The sequence below is a fragment of the Magnolia sinica genome, chromosome 3, assembly GCF_029962835.1.
Source record: "Magnolia sinica isolate HGM2019 chromosome 3, MsV1, whole genome shotgun sequence".
Taxonomy (NCBI): domain Eukaryota; kingdom Viridiplantae; phylum Streptophyta; class Magnoliopsida; order Magnoliales; family Magnoliaceae; genus Magnolia; species Magnolia sinica.
Window position 1 is genome coordinate 11308139 of NC_080575.1, and position 18328 is coordinate 11326466.

The 18328-nt window shown below is 39.5% G+C and overlaps 1 protein-coding gene across 1 annotated transcript; it reads right to left on the bottom strand.

Annotated features, from left to right (window-relative positions):
- Positions 1-263: 263 nt before the first annotated feature.
- On the bottom strand, positions 264-3630 carry LOC131239510 (norbelladine 4'-O-methyltransferase 2-like). The gene is made up of 3 exons (XM_058237245.1): positions 3486-3630; positions 3261-3392; positions 264-959 (listed from the first exon to the last, which is right to left on the bottom strand). The coding sequence occupies exons 1-3, from the start codon at positions 3621-3623 to the stop codon at positions 666-668; spliced, it is 564 nt and encodes a 187-aa protein (XP_058093228.1). The 5' UTR covers positions 3624-3630; the 3' UTR covers positions 264-665.
- Between the last annotated feature and the right edge of the window lie 14698 nt (positions 3631-18328).

The window sequence follows — 18328 nt, forward strand, 5'->3', positions numbered from 1 at the left end:
ACAATCATTTACTTTAAAAGCTTAAGTTGTCAAAATGTGGTGTATCAATGTATATTAAGGGGCTTTATCACTCAAGACTCCCAAGAGATATGACAGATTTCTAGTGTATTTCAAAATCCACTACATTTGTGACCTCATATACCAATATGCGCTGTTCACACATGATACTCAAGTTATGTACGAGTATAGGTGATCGTCATTAGTTAAGATTTAGTCATTTGAATACAATTTTAGCATCCACTAAATAATAATTTCATGTAAAAGAGTGTTTTTCCCAAATGAAGAATGGGGTATCAAATGTAGAAGATTTGAATGGTCAAAATACCAAGATATTTCGAGACATAAAATCATTGTGTAATAATATATTAATTCCATATGATGCAAAGCAATGCATCTTTCCAAACAAGCCCTAGTATAGAAAATACACTCTATAGAGAAAACTTAAAGCTTTAGAAACCCGGCTTCATCTTGGTTGTGTGAGTTTGAGTTTGAATCCACTTAGATGGGTCTGCATCCACCTACGCCTACCAATGCTAGTGAATCCTGATACCTTACACACTACTAACAAAACAAGCGTTATTTAGAGTAGATATCTCACTTATTACAATCATCGTTCCACGCCTTCAATTTAGACAATCCTCAATCGATAAAAGCCTGATCAAACCTTAATAAAGGCGCCTACACAAGGTAATACCATCGCCAATGCAAATTTGCGAAATCTCAACTCTAGGGTCAGAAGCCAAGAACTTGTTGAAATTCACCAAGCAGTCTCTCAATCTCCTGCCATCGTCAGGCAAGCTAGAACAATCGGGAACTACTACGGTCCCAAACCAAAGTGTATTATCGTAGCCGATGAGCCCACCAATCTTGACAAGCTTCATCAACCTTTCATGGTACTCACCATAGTTCTCCTTGTCACTGTCGACAAATGCAAAATCGAACGATCCTTCTTCTCTTCCCTGCTTAAGAAAAAAGATGTAAAGATTCATTTCACAGCACATCGTCGGGCCATCCCAATTGGTGGGACCACAATTGATCCTAGCTGATAGATCAATGAACTATAAGAACTCTATAAATTGGTCCTTATTGATCAACGGTCTAGATTGTCCTAAGGGTAGGATAATGTGATCAGGTGCACCAGTGGGATATATTCAAAAATTGTGTAAGGGGTGAAGTGCTACAATTGTGATACCCACATGGTGTTTTAAAGGAACTGGAATTACCCATTCGTGTGGAGCCTTAGGGAGAGGAGTTTTGATGGGTTTCAAACTCCTCACTCCTCTTAACTTATATTAACAGGGCTGAGTCCCCAATCCAACATCATCAACAGAAGCACTAATCCCATCAAAACTTTTCTAAGGGGGTAAGGAGAGGAAGACTATAGCATTCAACCTACAGCAATGGCAGCCGTTTTCTTCATTGGTCCTTCACATCCAATGCACAATAGATCCTACCGTTATTCTGCAAAAGGTTTCACATGAACACTTCTTTAAATAGTTTTCAATGTGAATTGATTGTTTGAAGGGTGTGGATTTGACGTACGTGATTATCTGATTACGTAGTTTCTCAATCATGGGACATCTAATGTATGGTCCATTAGGTGAAGAATTTATGATTAATGAATCAGGAACTTCATCTTTGTGAAGAAGCTATGTATCAAAAAACTAAGATAGTACAGTACTTGTCAAGTGGGCCACACATGCATGATGAATTTGGACGCAGGGCATATAATCTGATTCTTTGACATGCATTCCATCCAACGGTGGGAATGAGGTCCTGCATGAACTCAAACCCCAGAATTAGGGCTGTCAAGGGGTCTGGTCAGGTCTATAGTACCCATGTCCGGTCGAACTGGTTCCTTTTAGAGTGTGGGTTTAGTTATTGAAGACTCGGATCTGAAAGAATTCGGGTACCCATCAGGTCTTTCGATCTAGATTTGGATTTGGATCTGATCACACACCTGTAATACTTTGACTTGTGCTTAGTGTGCAAACAGACTTTCAAGCTAGGAAACTACATTTCTTTTGCTAGAATAACTAATATATGTGTTATATATTATATGCATTGTAATATTAAAACTAACTGGACCTGACTCAGACCCAACTAGACCTAACCCAATCCGACTTGAATTTAACTAGTTCCATCACATGGACCCAACCCAAACTTGACTAGACCTGATTCTTAAGCGGGTCCAAAAGGTGAGACCTAAACCCGATCCAATTCTTAATGAGTCAAATAAATGTGACCCAGACCAATTAAATTTGGGCCGGGTCCATTGGATACCAAAGGGTCCGAGTACCCATTGGCAGCCCTGCCAATAATGGGTACATATCATTAGAGCTGGGCATCGAGTCGAGTTGGACCGAGTTAGGGCTGACCTGACTTGATCTGATTTTGAAACAAACTTGACCCGACTTGGTACCGAGTCTAGCATGTCTGACCTAATCCAAGTTCGGGTCTGGCTTGGACTAATCCAAGCTGAGTCTGACCCAATCACAAGTACCGAGTCAGGTCAAGTTGGCACCGAGTTGGGTTGGGTGCAGTGGATATCCATGGGCTGAAATCACAGCTCAAAACCTAGGTGCACTTGTGACAAGATTTGAAATATAAAATCTAAGTTCTCACACACACACACACACACACACACACACACACACACACACGAGTCAAGTTTTGGATCGAGTCGAGTCAAGTTATTGGGTGACCCAAACTCGACTCGATTTGAGTTCTGATTGGACGAAGTCTACTTGGTTTGGATTGACTCATCCACTCGGTTCGAATCGAGTTGGGTCAAAACAAGTCGGATGAATCGAGTTTGCCGAGTCGAGTCATCTCGTGCCCAGCTCTACATAACATAAGAGGTGACAATGGACTGGACTGCTCACCAAAGCCTGGGTCCCCTAGCCCTGTAGGGCCAAGGCTTGGGCCCCTGAACTAGGTCTGAGGGTCAGGCTCAGGCTCGAAATCTAGACCCAATGTTTGGTTCGAGCCAGAGCTAATGATAAATGGCCTAGCCCGACCCGTTGGCCTGGTCCAATATAATCAAGTGGTCACTGTTATAGGGAATGATGTAAATGAATTGAAGACACTTGTGAGGGTCCTATATTTTAAATGTACATTTTGGATATAGGGTCGTGTTGCCAGTGTTGCAAATGAGCCGTGCATTTTATTCATAACTTTGTACCAAACATCAATGCTAACATCCTACGGTTCAGATCATCTGTGTGTCATGTTAAAGAAACCATGCAACACTAGCATACCTCTTGTAACATTTTATCAAGAACGGGAAGAGCTTCTGATTCAATAAAATCTATCTTCTTCTCGACACCAGCCTTCTGAATGAATGGCAATCCTATCTCAAAGCTTTTTCTATCAACATCAATGGCAGTGATCTAACAAAGAGTAGGAGAATTTAACACCATCAAATATCAAAAAATTCAAGAAAGAAGAAAAATGAAGAAAATAAAATGACAGTAGTATTAGACCTTTCCATCTTCCGGCAAGGCGAGTGCAGTGCAAAGGAGCGAATAGCCCGTAAACACACCGATCTCCATCGTCCTCTTCGCATTCATGAGCTTTAGCAATAGATGAAGGAGCTGGCCCTCCTCCGGAGGGGTGCTCATTACTCCCCTGTTGCAGTAAATATAAGTTAATGATCCAAGAACACGAATACCCTTATTGTTATAGGATATATTCGGACTTTAGCAACTAATATGGTTATTTTTAAATGATCCAAGCCGTTTATATGATGGGCCATACAATGAATGGGGATACCTCAAAACAAAACTATCAGATTTAGGAGTGAGAACGGGTCACAGGTCATCTTATGTTTCATTGTGGCTGACCCGACAATATTGCACAAGGGACATGATGAGGTCAACCACCATCTTCCTCAGGGGATAACTACTCGGGATAACTACTCTGAATCCATGGAGCTCTCTGGACTCCTCACAGAGCTTCCTCGAATGAAGCTCTAATCCATGAGGGATAGAAGTAGGAATAATTACTAATAAATTTAAAATAACTTGATTAATAATAAAAAAATGAAATTACAATTCTTGGAACTCAAACCTAGGATGAAGTTTTAGACTTAGACTTCAACTCAAATAACTTAAAAATGTGACTTACTATAAATAGTAAACTCACTATTTATAGACGAGATCTATTCCTACTAGGCTTGATAGTTTTCGGCTAAAAGTAATGTCTATTTTCCGGCTAAAAATAGTGTCTAATTTGGCCTAACTGTGTTATTCTCCTAACTTTTCTAAACCTTTTCATGTCAGGCACATGAAAAGGTTTAAAGCTCACTATTTATAGACGAGATCCATTCTTGCTAGGCTTCATAGTTTTCGGCTAAAAGTAATGTCTAGTTTTGGGCTAAAAATAGTGTCTAATATGGCCTAAATGTGTTATTCTCGTAACTTTTCTAAACCTTTTCATGTCAGGCACAACTTCTACACTTCAAAGGATCAAAAGTTATACTTGAATTAAAACTTACTATTTATAGTAAAAATGAAACTAAACGGGAATTTTTATTGTGGATTTGACGGAATCTCGCAAATCTGATGTGGGCAACTTAGTGTAGTAGGTTCGTTGGCTTAAGTAAGTCCTCCTACCCCAAAATCATATATAATATGTCGAAAAACTCATTCTAGTTTGATTTCAGGTTCTAACGGTCCGGATCATTCCTGCCTCCGATCGGGCCTTCTCTACTCCATCTTTGCCATGAAAGTGTCTGCAACCCGCTCTACATCATAATAAGTGTGTCTAGGTCTAAAAATTTGGAGTTGGGTATGGAACCTCTCAAAGTTAACCCCACAGGACCCAACGTGGACCCAGTTTTTAAATGGATCCAATTGGAACCATCCTAAAATGGACCCGACCTCGACCTGGCCCAAACTCAAGAGAGTAGTAGGTAATTAGTGTCAGTCCAAGAAAGTCTATATACTTGATTAATTGATTAATACTACCTAATTAAGGGTGGCAATTAACAGATGGTCAATGGGTACCTGGATCTGCAGATACCCGTTAGATTCAAATTGATTTTAAGTTCGGGTCTAGTTTCTGGGACCTGTTTAGAAACGTGTCGAGTTCTTACACAACAGGTGAATTGGACCATGTGCTCTTGGAGCTTGCACTTGTAATTTTTAGACCGACCCAAATTCGACCCATGAGATCAATGGGCTGGGTCTGGTATAGGAGGACCCAGATCCAACCCATTACATAAAGTTGTGTTTTTTTTCTCAGACCCGAACTTTAATGGGTTGGATATGTGGTCAAGATTCCACCCGGCCTATTTGCACCCGTAATTAGATTAATATTTCAAACTTTGATCATTGGATGACTGAAGAACTGTTCATATTCAAAGGAAGTTATATGATTATATTAAAAAAAAGATTCAGTTAAAAGCATAAAGTCCAAGTGTATCAGTAACAAATATAGAATTGATCACCTACAGGCCATTGGTTGGTAACTTCTCACGAGGCCAATCTTCACTGCAAACATGCCACTTGTATATGACACCCACATCTAGATCTGGGCATGGGACGACTCAACTCGGCGAACTCGACTCATCCGACTCGGTCAGACTTGACTCGATTTGAACCGAGTAGACTTCGTCCAATCTGAACTCAAATTGTATTGAGTTTGGGTCACCCAATAACTCGACTTGACTCGACTTGAAATCCAACTTGGTACTGACTCGATTCGATCCGAAACTCGACTCATACATTTTTTTTTTTTTTTTTTTAAACAAAACTTAGATTTGACATTTCAAATGTCGTGTAGCTGATGAAGAGGTTGCAATTCTGGCAAATGCACCTAGGTTTTGAGTTGTGATTTCAGCCTGTGGATACGTGTTGCACCCGACCCGACTCGGTACTTGTGACCAGGTCGAACTTGATCCAGATTAGTCCAGGCCAGACCTGTACTTGGATCGGGTCAAGCATGCTGGACTTGGTACCGAGTCGGGTTGAGTTTGGGTTAGGTCTATTTCAAAACCGAATCGAGTCGAGTCAACCTTAACTCGGTCTGACTCAACTTGATGCCTAACTCTACCCACATCATGCAAATTGTAGGTCCCATCATGAAGATCAGGTGGCACAAAAATGTGCCAATCCACTCATCGGGTGGGCCACACCACTGAAATAAATGGACAATTGGAGTTCTAACCTAGATTTGTTTTTTTACCTGCCTAATGAGTGGATCTGCCTGATTTCTTAGGTGTGGGATCTTGATGGTGGGATCCATCATTGCATGGTACATAGGGCTATACATCAAGTCGAGTCGAGTTGAGGTGAGCTAAGATTGGCTTGACTCATCTATCCTCTCCTCGAGTTTGAGCTCGATCTCGAGCTCGGCCTCGGGCTTACCATTAGAGCTTGGGTTGTTTGCCAAACTTTTCAAGTCGAACTCGAGGCGAGCTAGTGGATCGAGTCGAGGTGAGCTTACCTCAAATTGAGTCGAGCTTACTCCTAACCCGACCCAACCCAACTCCCAAATCAAATTTTCAATTTATATATATATATATATATATATATATATATATATATATATATATATATATATATATATATATATATATTCGTGTCGAGCTGAGCCGAGTTGAGTTTGAGTTAAGATCTACTATGATTGAACTTGGCTTGTTTTCAAAGCAAGCTGGGTTACATGAAGCTTGATTTGCCTCGAGTCTTCGTTTAAGCCGAGCTAAATCGAGCCAAGTCGAGTGAGCTTTTCGAGTTAGCTTAGCTCGTGTACAACCCTAATGGTACAAAATATTGCCTATACAAGTGGGCACATTCCAGAACAGATGGTTTGGCATGACAAGTTACCAGGTAGGCGACTATAGGTGATTAGTACCCATTCCACACATGAGAGAGATGTGAGCAGGTCTCCAATGCATCGAGATTCACCCAAGGACTCCAGCTGTTCTAACATGGTACACATGTACATAAGATCTGGTCCGTTCAACAATTAAGTCCCACTGCTTACTATCTTGCTCGAAAAGTAAGGGTGGCCCCCTTGTCTAATGGGCCATTTGGCTTACTATAAATTGCAATTGTCCACCTATATTATTAGAGCTAGGCATCGAATCGAGTCGGACCAAGTTAGGGTTGACCTGACTCGACCTGATTTTGAAATAGACTTGACTTGAACTTAGCCCGACTTGATACCGAGTTTAGACCCGATTCGAGTCTGGGTCCGGCCTAGACTAACTTGAACCGAGTCTGACCTGGTCACCGGTACTGAGTTTGGTTAGATGTAGTGGGTATCCATAGGTTGAAGTCACAGCTCAAAACCTAAGTGCACCTACTGGAATTGCAGCCTCTCCATCAGCTACACGACATCTCATATCTGAAATGTCAAATCTGATTTTTTATTTATTTTTATTTTTAAATGTATGAGACGGGTTTCGAATCGAGTTAAGTCAATACCGAGTCGCATTTCAGGTTGAGTCCAGTCGAGTTACTGGGTGACCCGAACTCGACTCGGTTTGAGTTCAGATTGGATAAAGTCTACTTGGTTCGGATCGACTCACCCTCTTGATTTGGGTCAAGTCAGGTCTAAACAAGTCATACGAATCGAGTCCGTCGAGTCTAGTTGTCCCGTGCCCAGCTCTAATATTTATCATATAATTACATGTACACACTTACTAATCTTTCAATTACAGATATGCATAAAGAGCTTCGTCTTAATTATTTTTATACAGTTGGTTAAAGAGTAAATAAAGTATATCTTATGTAATGTCAGTGGGTTTTGGACATTTTTGCCCTGCAATAAGTTTTCTAGAATAGAGAATTTTAACTATTTTAAAGACATAAGAAAATACTTTAAGTAAATTTAAAGGGTATTTCAGAAATTTGAAAATGTGATTGATATTTTTTAGATGATTTCACCTGCAAAAACCATGAAAAAAAAATTATATTTTACCCGCAATTTAAATGTGATGACCTAAAAATCACACCAACAAAATCAGTGCATGAGCCATATGATAGAAAATAATGAACGACCACCAGAAACCTTAAACTTAATGTGGTGGCCCATCTAACGGTTGGATCGGAGTAATTTTTGGCATACCATTTTGATTATTACAAACCATGTTAGACCCGTTGGATGCTTTACATGAGCCATGTTGGCCCACACCCGATCTACTTATTTTATAAGCAGCATCTACTTTATAAATAGCCATTACTTTATTTTTTTTAAAAAAATGAGATGGCTATAAAATATGAATCCAGATCCTCTGCTTATCATAAGTATAGAGATTTCCTGCATTGTGATTGGTTTAAGTTGTCATTGGCATTATCAGCACTGCAACATTAAATGCGGTCTATAATAATGTAGTCCAACTACATTGCAACAAGTAGAGAATCCTTGCTTGTGACAAATACAGGAACTAGATTCATAAAATATATGTTGGCTAAACTTAACATGCAAGGATGAGCTTTACAACATCAAAGACTCACTGTTGGTGACGTCAACCCGTCCGGACGTCTTCTTTTTTATTTTTATTTTTATAAAAATTAAAAAGGCGGATCTGATCATAACGTCAGCCACGAGTGCCTGATTTTCTAACAGAAAATCTACAAGCCAGATCACCTGATGGGAATGTTCAAATCTAGTACCTCATTTTAGGCGTGCCAGCAATGTATCGGCTACTTTGGTGGCCCCACCATGATGTTTATGTAAAATCCATTCCAACCACAAGGCGCTAACCCTTGTGTTAGGCCAAAGTACCGAACATATCCCATTCATGATTCAAGTGAACCATATGATTGGAAATAGAGGTAATGATCTCCCTCTAAACTATTTCTCTAGATATGGCCCACCTGAATCATTGATGAGCCTGACTTCTAAATATATAGGTGTTAGAGATGGGACTACCTGCCTCTAAATGAACCACATTTTGTAATCAAATTTGGGTATGACTAGAATATGTAAAATATACGATGGATTTCATTTGGATCGAATTTGCTTCCATGGGTACATGGATTTCATTCTAAGTTTAATTATAATACAAACATAGGTGTAAGTCTATAGTTCTCTCATTTCATGCATGATCAGCCAGATTTTTGGGAGTAATGCAGTGGAGCCAACGTGATGAACGGTCCTAATCATGGAAACATGTGAGAAATGCCGTTAAATCTAGATGCATGAGCCATTGGGGATAGATGTTCATGCCTTGTATGTTTCAAGGTAACGTCTCGGAGTGCCTTGAGCAGCTCGTCCTCTCGTGGGTAAACACTCGTTTCCAAGATATACTGCAGATAAATGAACAAAACAGAAACTCTTATTAAATGAAATGAAATGAAATAAACCTAAAATTATATTAAATGAAATGAAAATGAACCATACCTCATGAAGGGCATCGCTTTGGAGGAGGTTCTTGCTTACATAAGTAAAGGCAGCCATTGTTTTAACAATCTCTCTCTCTCTCTCTCTCTCTCTCTCTCTCTCTCTCTCTCTCTCTCTCTCTCTCACTTAGTTTTAGCTCTCTCTCTCTCTCTCTCTCACTTACTTTTAGCTCTCTCTTTCCCTCCCTCTCTCACTCAGTTTTTGCTCTCTCTCTCTCTCTCTCCCTCTCCCTCCATTTATAGAGAGAATTGATCTAGTGGGGTCCATGCATGGAATCTCTTACCTACCAAAAAAATATTTTCTTACCATCATGCTCTTTCATCCAACAATCCTAACCAACCAATCCATGGCTGAAGAAACAAATGGATATATACTAGATTTAGGTCTGTTAATTAACATATCGGTTTAGGGCCTTGGGTCAAGTCCTAGAGATCCCAAACCCAAGCTGGCCAGGCGAAATTTTCTTAGACACAAGCTGTTTTTTTAAGGATTCGGACCCTGATCCAATCGATCTCAAGTAACCACTTAGCCTTTGGACCTGGCTCGAGTTGGGTCTGCAACAGGACGGGCAAGCCCGCCTAATAGATGGATTAGATTATACACGTCCCACCTGTTTGTATAATGTCACATAGACATTTACAAAGGGAATACACAAATATTAGTTTCATCCAAAACTTCCATGGTCCCCAATAAGTTTTCAACGTTAGGCATTCAATTCCCATCATTTCCTGTAATGTGGTCCACTCGAGCTTTGGGTCTTCTTCATTTTTAGGATAAATCCCTACCATGAGCTGTCAAAATAGATGGATGGTGTGGATAAGATATACGCATCACGATGGGCACCGAGAAAGCTGCTATATTTACCAACGTAAGTGTGTGTGTGTGTGTATATATATATATAAACTCATTTACCATAAATTACAATGATAAATAAAAAAACAAAACATCCCCTAAATTAACATTGTCCATCCCGTCTACCATTCCTTATTTGGTCTTGAACTAGTCAATCAAGCTCATGAATTTTTAAAAAATATATATATCATAGTAATTATTACTTTGTCACCCCGCTTGGAAAACTATCCAAAAGTATTGGCTTGATTTTGTGGGGTCTGCCATGATGTATATGATATATCCACATCGTCCATCTGTTTTACCAAAATATTTTAGAACATGAGCTGAAAAATAAAACAGATCCAACATTTAAGTGACCCACACTAAAGGAAACAGCGGCCTTAATAAGTCCATGCATGGTTGAAAGTTATTTCTTTCACTGGGCCCACATTGATATTTATTTGTCATCTAACTGGTTAATAAGGTGGCACATACATGAATAAGGGGAAAACACAAATATCAGCTTAATCCAAAACTTCTGAGGGCCCCAAGAAGTTTTTAACAATGTGTTTGATTCTCGCTATTTCCTGTCTTGTGGTCCATTCTGTCTTTAGATCTGTCTCAATTTTGGCTTCGTTCCCTAAATTCAGCTGCCATAACAAATATGGACGGTTTGGATAAGCCACAATCATCACAGTAGCCACACATTTATTTAACAACTTCCTTAATTTTACTGTTCAAAAAGTAGGCTGTCTGGATATAGTAATTACCTAAATAATTATTATCCAGTTAAAAGGTAATTATCAATGATACGATTTTTCACTGATATACCTTATTAAAAAAATCGTAACGATGTTAAAAATCGGCCATCTTAAAAGCCCCACCACCCTAAAATAAGCTCTTTGGCTGTCCAAGCAATGTAAAGTTGAGAAATACTTTAGTACTTTAATACGCATGCAATTAAAAATAACTAATAAATTAAGTGCTTGGCGTGTAAGTCATTTAAAGCAAACCGTCCAAATGATTGTGTGCCACTTTTTGACGTATCGTGAATCAGACATTACTCTTATTTATTTAAGTACTTAGATTGCTGGGCATCACTTTGGACGGTTAAAATAAAAGTAGGTTCCACTATTTATTTCAATTTCTTTGAATTTTGTATGGCCACGTGTATCATTTGTAATGCTTGCGTATCAAGCGCAACAAGCCAAGAGTATCAACTCACTCTCACAAAAGTAGTGGGCCTGCTCGAGGGCAACTTGGGTGAGACCCAGGAACCAGCGATGTCCATCTGTTTTTGAGCTTATTTTAAGATATGATCCAAAAAATGAAGCTGATGCAAGTTTCAGGTGGACCACACTGTCCATTTACTTTTCTATATCATTTTAGAGTAATGGACCAAAAATAAGGAAGATCCAATGCTCAAGTGGACCACCTAGGAAACAGTGGTGCTAAGGACACCCACGGTTGAAACCTTTTTAGGGTCCACCATATCATTTATTTTCCATCCAACCTGTTGATATGGTCATATACACCTGAATGAAGTGAAAAACAAATATCATCTTGATCCAAAACATCCATGTTTCCTAAGAATGTTTCAATGGTAGGAATTTAATCCCCACCCTGTAGTCCATTTGAGCTTTGGATCTTCGTTATTTTTGGGATGATAATCTAAAATGATATCGAAAATTGGATTGACGGTTTGGATACAATTCATACGTCGCGGTGGCCTCTCAATGGCCCTTGAAGCCTCGGCCTGTTCCAGTAGTACTTAATCCGCACAAGTGGGTGCGGATTAGGTACTACCCCCACCTATTCGGAGCTCGGGATTAGCGGGGACTCAGATGGCTACTGAGGGGCCACCGTGATGTATGTTCTTTATCCACCCTGTCCATCCACTTTTTCATATCATTTTAGAGCACTAGACCAAAAATAAGCAAGATCCAAGGCTCAAGTGGACCACACAACATGATTTGGTGTGTATACAACATCCCTAAAATGATCTCTCTAAATGGATGGATGGTGTGGATACAACACATACATCATGGTATGGAACAACGGATGAGTTAACTCCATTTTAAAAATGGTGATCACCCAAATCCGGCCCACTTCCCGTCACGATTCCGGAGAGGACTAGGTGATAGCTTACTACTATTTTGGCCAGGAATTTAGACGGTCATGATTGAACTATAATTATTAACATGGACACAGTGGATGAGTTGCTACTTTGCCTGGTATCTCCAATAAGTGGTGCATACCAACAGACAGCCTTGTATCAGGCTTGGATAAATTAGCTTGGTCTGTGTGTCAGGTTTGAGCCTAATGCCTATGGCCTGGTCAATTTTCAGGGCCGCTCTTGGCCTAGGTCATGAGCTTTAGGTCATCTTAGCTCGATTGGCCCAGCCCTTTGCCTCATGTGTACATGTGTTTTACATTGCCCATATGCGACCACCGTTTGTTATACTTTTTTAAAGCAATTTTAAAATATTGATTTTTCAAAGTTTTCCCGATGGTTTTTCCCTTGCACGTACGTGTGTGCCATGTCAGGCTGGCATGGGTGTGGATGCAGGTATGGATGTGTGCGTGTGTGTATGTGCGAAAACGAAGTTACTCAAGTTCTTTTTCCCAAAGAAGTCCTGCTCCGGCGAGTCATCTACTTAAAAGGACCCATGCGCATTTCACTGTGAGCATTTATAGTCGTTCAAGTTCGTAATGTTGCATCTATTTATTTTTATTAAGAGTTATCTGTTCGGTCAATGGTCAACAAGTCCTACAGTTGCACCAGTTGTGTTTAAATCCAATAATCACAATCCATTTGAGATGACGTCTCTACACCCTTAAGATGTTCATTTGAAGCTTATAAAAACATTTCTTATCATTTGTTTTTATATATAGAAAAAGAGACTTTCTCTTTAATTCTCTAATTTTCTAAGTTCTCTTGTGGGTTCAAGTTAGGGTTATAAGTGGTTTGATCTCGTGTGTAGTGAATGCACCACTATATTAGGATAATAGTCGTTGTATTATAGGGTGGATTTCTTGAGACTCTTGTTACACTTGTGACATGATTCAAGGAGGGCAAATCTGAGAGTGGATTGTCCCATATTTCTATTGCACTTGGGATATAGTCCAATGAAGGCAAATCCAATTTCAAGCTAAGTAATTCAAGCTCACGCCTCAACTTCTACAATCTAATAAGTTGTTCTTTTTTATTATTTTTTATTTTTTAATTTTTTTAATTCTAATTTTTATATAGGTAAAATAGTTTTTCAAACTCTAAATCCACCAGTCTTGAAATCTAAAATTATTCAAAAACTATTTAGAATTATAATTACATTTGAATTGTCCATGATACATCACATAGGAGCCCATGTTCCCCTCTATATCCATGATTTCTTAGCCATGGCCTGGGGTCATGGAGTGGATTTGTTAGATACATCTATGCTCAAGAGATCCCAACCTCGTAGGATTTGGACTTCTTTCTCGGTATTAACACTTGACTTATACCCAATCCAATGTGGTGTTGCGCAGCACGCCAATAACACAGTGAACCGAGATTCATTCTCCGATCTCACCCATAAACAATAAATAAGAAGAAATATAGACGAGAAACAGAATCAAAGCATTCCAAACAAACCACAAGACAAGATATACGTGAAAAAACCCCAACAAGGATAAAAAACCACAGATGCAAACTTCCATTATGAAGAAAAATGAAAATTACAAGGCAATATACTAACATCTCCCTTGGAAGTACAGAGAAAACTCTTTGCCCACACCTTAGAATCATTTCTCATACTCTAGAAAAGCCCTAGGGACACCTATTTATAGTTTAGGCAACATCCCTTTCGCACCTCTGCGAAAACCGACTCAAAAATTCACAGTCCACATCAAATCCGGAAACGAATTTGCATAACCTCGACTGGTCGAGCAGGCTGCTCGACCGGTCGAGCGGACCCCTCAATTGATTGAGCATGGGCCTCAACCGGTCGAGTACCGCGGAACCAAAAACCTATGTTCGTTGGACTTTGAGTTGAGCCAGTCCATGACTGGTCGAGTGGGCCACTTGATTAGTCGAGCAGGGCACTCGACTGGTCGAGCGGTCCCCAGATGTGGCTCCACATCTCAACATGTGGTTTTTTCTAAGGTGAAATTTAGATCATAGGCCGCTATGACAATTAACTTGATTAATGAGATATGTTAATGAAAAGGTAATTTAAATATGTGCCCGGATTTACGTACCATAAAAATATTAATGAGGTAATATTATGTAAAAATATCTAAGAATCACTTTTTAAGATCCGGCTCCACTAGTGGTGGAGCAGAACCATCTCTTCAAACGTCAATGCTACCTTCTTTAGACTTTCCCCTATCTTCTTTCTTTGGCAAATCTGGAAGGCCCGGAATGAGGCAAGATTCGACAACCTCCCTATTCATTTTCATACAGTCTGTCCGAGAGCGAATTGGTGGATGGCGGCCCTACTCAAGAATCCCAGTCGGAGGCCCTCCAGAGCAGTGATGGGGCAGTCTTCTAGCCCCATCAAGTCCCCCTTGTCTCCTCTTATAGCGAAGTGGATTAGGCCTCCTGCTGGGGCCTTCAAACTGAATGTTGATGGGTCGACATTGGCCAACCCAGGCCCGGCTGGAGGTGGCGGAATTTGCAGGGACAACAATAGCAAGTTGATCTTCGCGTTTTATTCTAGATTCGGGACTGCTTCCAACAATATGGCCGAGATTAGGGCCCTGTTCGAAGGGCTGCATTTATGTGTCATCATCAGAATCGATAATGTATATGTTGAATCGGACTCCAAATGGCTGATTGATTGCTTGTTAGGCAAATCCAACCCTGCTTGGATTTGAAGACATTGTCTGGATAGGATTAAAGCACTTGCTAGTTGGGGTAAGTTCATTTTTTCCTACATCCCACGTGAGGCCAATAGGCCGGCTGATGGCCTGGCAAAGGAGGGCAGCTCGAAGCAAAGTAACGGTCTATTGAATGATTCATCGTGTCTTCCTCGGTTAGTGAAAGGTAGTATGTTTCTGGATAGAGTTGGGATTGGTTCAATTGAGAAGGATAAAGTATATTTGTATAGCATATGATAAATGGGGCCTCGGGTTTTTTTTGTCTGGCCCTATCTGAAGAGTTTTCTGGTTCCAAAAAATAAAAAATAAAAAATCCTGCCGCAGCATCTGGTTGCTGCCCGAATGAGGTTCTTATTGTGGTGAGGCCCGATCATTGTGTGGTGCCCTCCCATTTCTTTGCAAATCAACTTTCTGTTCAATGAATCCCAGGTGGTGTACTCCAACCTTTCTATGAAAAAAAAAAAAAAAAAACTTTTTAAGAAAAAAAAAAAGAAATTTTTTTTTTTTTTTGAAAAGTGATTTTAAGTGCCACTTGGTATTGTTGTTTCTTTTCCTTATTAAGGTTCAACTGCCTCTATTGCATTATTTCTCTGTACCAGGTAAGTTAAGCTAGGTTTTCGTTGATTTATAATATTTGTGGTACACCTACAATTTCCAAATGCATGGTTATGAACCATCAAACTCTCCCACAACTCGTTTGAATTGTATTTTTATTGGCCACTAATAGGATGGTTAACATATCCCAACTGATGCCATTCTAGAAAATGGCGCATGCATAGTGGGCCAACTAGATGGCTAGTTTTGATCTTTCGTCTGTCATGATGCATGTGAGGTGGTGATGGATGCACGATGGTTTTGATCTTTATATCTGTCCCACTTTATTTTTTTTGCAAAAAATACAAATATACACCTATATTTACCAAATACTTGCACCAATTCATTTAGCAATAATATTATAAACAAAGATATATATATATAGACAATTTTTATTTTTTATTTTTTATATAATAAAAACACTTAGTCAAAGAATCAACCAAACATGTTATGTAATGATCAAAGTACCCTTCAATTTAAAAATGAAATATAAATTATATTTTATTAATTTGTAACATCAATTTCTATTGCAAGATAAGAACATCGCGATAGGCCGCCATGCGTCTTCAGTAGAGCTGGCCTCAGGATAACTCGACTCATCAGACTCGACTTGAACCGAGTAGACTTCGTTCAATCCAAAGTCAAATTGAGTCTAGTTCAGGTCACCCAAGAGCTCGACTCGAAATCCAACTTGGTACTGACTCGACTTGATCTAAAACTAGACTTGTACATATAAAAAAAACTCAGATTTGACGTTTTATATTTGAGATGTTATGTAGCTGATGAGGAGGTTGCAATTTTGGCAGGTGCGCCTAGGTTCTGAGTTGTGATTTCAACTCGCGAATACCCCCCGCACCCGACCCGATTCAGTGCTGACTCGACCCAACTTGATACCTATGATCAGGTCGAACTCAATCCGGGTTAGTCTAGGGCAGACCTGGACTTGGATTGGGTCAAGCATACTAGACCCAGTATCGAATCGGGTCGAGTCAGGTCAACCCAAACTCAATCTGACTCGACTCGATGCCCAACTCTAATCTTCAATACCCACATAAGGTAGCCCATCTTGCACATGTGAACCATGTGGACACATGCCAAATTCATGTAGACCTTTGATACAATATCGATGAAATGTTTTAGAGTTTGAAATCACAACCCTAGGCTCCAAGGGCTACTATGCGCAGATGTATGATACATAGTGGCAGGTGCAATAGAGTACCTAAGTGTTTATGCTGGTTAGAAAATAGGCATACGGTAATTTAGTGGCTAAATACGTACACTAAACCACTACAAATAGCACGTATATTGACATAAATATATTCGATGTGGATGAAATGTTTTAGAGTTTGAAATCTCAACCCTAGGCTCCAAGGGCTACTTAGTGTTGGGGACGCGACAAGCTCTAACATGGTTTGTCTGACATAAAAGTAATTTCTGATGGAATCACACAGTGCAATAGGAAAAGAAAATTCAAACAACCATAGAGAACACATAAATTTTACGTGGAAAAACTCTTGAGGGAAAAAAATCATGGTGCCAAACAACAAACAAGCCACTATGAATAGATAGTTACAAGAGATAGAACAACCACTACCAAAAAATAGGAAAATGCCGATGGCTAAAAACCATCAACAATGACCTTCTCTGATGGCTTTTAGCCCTTGGACAGGTTGTTAGGAAGCTCCTCTCCATTTACGATTGGATAGATAAAGAAAGTTAGCGAAAGAAAACTAACTTAATGTTGTCGTATTCCCTTCTCCATTGGTAAATATTACAAGGACAATAATATGTGACGTAGTTGATATGGAGGCTTGTGATATGCTACTTGGTTGACCATAGCAGTGCGATGTTGATGCCATATATAGTGGCTATGATAATATATTTGTTTTTGTTAAGGATAATGTTTTTGTTAAGGATAATAAAGATTATCCTCATCCCTACGAGCATGAATAACCAGCTTAAGACTTTTAAAGTAAAGGGACAGTTTCTTATAACTGTATGAAATTTCATCAAAAAATCTGAGGAGATGGGGGAGATCAATGCATTGGTTGTAAATGAAAAAGAAGTAGAACCCACGAACATTGAAGAAAAGTTGAAACCAATGTTGTAAGAATTTAAGGGGATTATGTCTGATGAACTTGCTAACGAGTTGCCTCCCACATGTATTATCTAGCACCACATTGATCTTGTCCCAAGGACAAGTTTGCCTAATTGCTTATATTATCGAATGAGTCGAAAAGAATGCGAGATCTTACATGGATAAGAGGAGGAATTGATATGTAAAGGTCTAGTGAGGGAAAACATGAGTTTGTATACTATGCTTGCCTTATTGACACTGAAGAAGTTGTAGGAGTCTAAAGCCAATTATAAAGAAGATGCTGATAAATATCAGTGCTAGAAGGTGTTTGAAGTAGGCAATAACATGTTAGTTTATCTGCATAAGGAGAGAATTTCAATTGAGACATATAACAGGTCGAGGAGTAAGAAGATAATTCATGTTCCGATACTTGGAAAAATCAATGATAATGCCGAGGACAAAGAGATCTCACAGACTTTTAATGTAGTAGACCTTTATGAGTATCAAGAGTCAAGCTTATTGAATAACACGAGGACGAGTTCTTTTTAAGTGGATGAGACTGATGTAGGATGTGCCACATATGTATTCTTAGCATAATCATACATGACAATG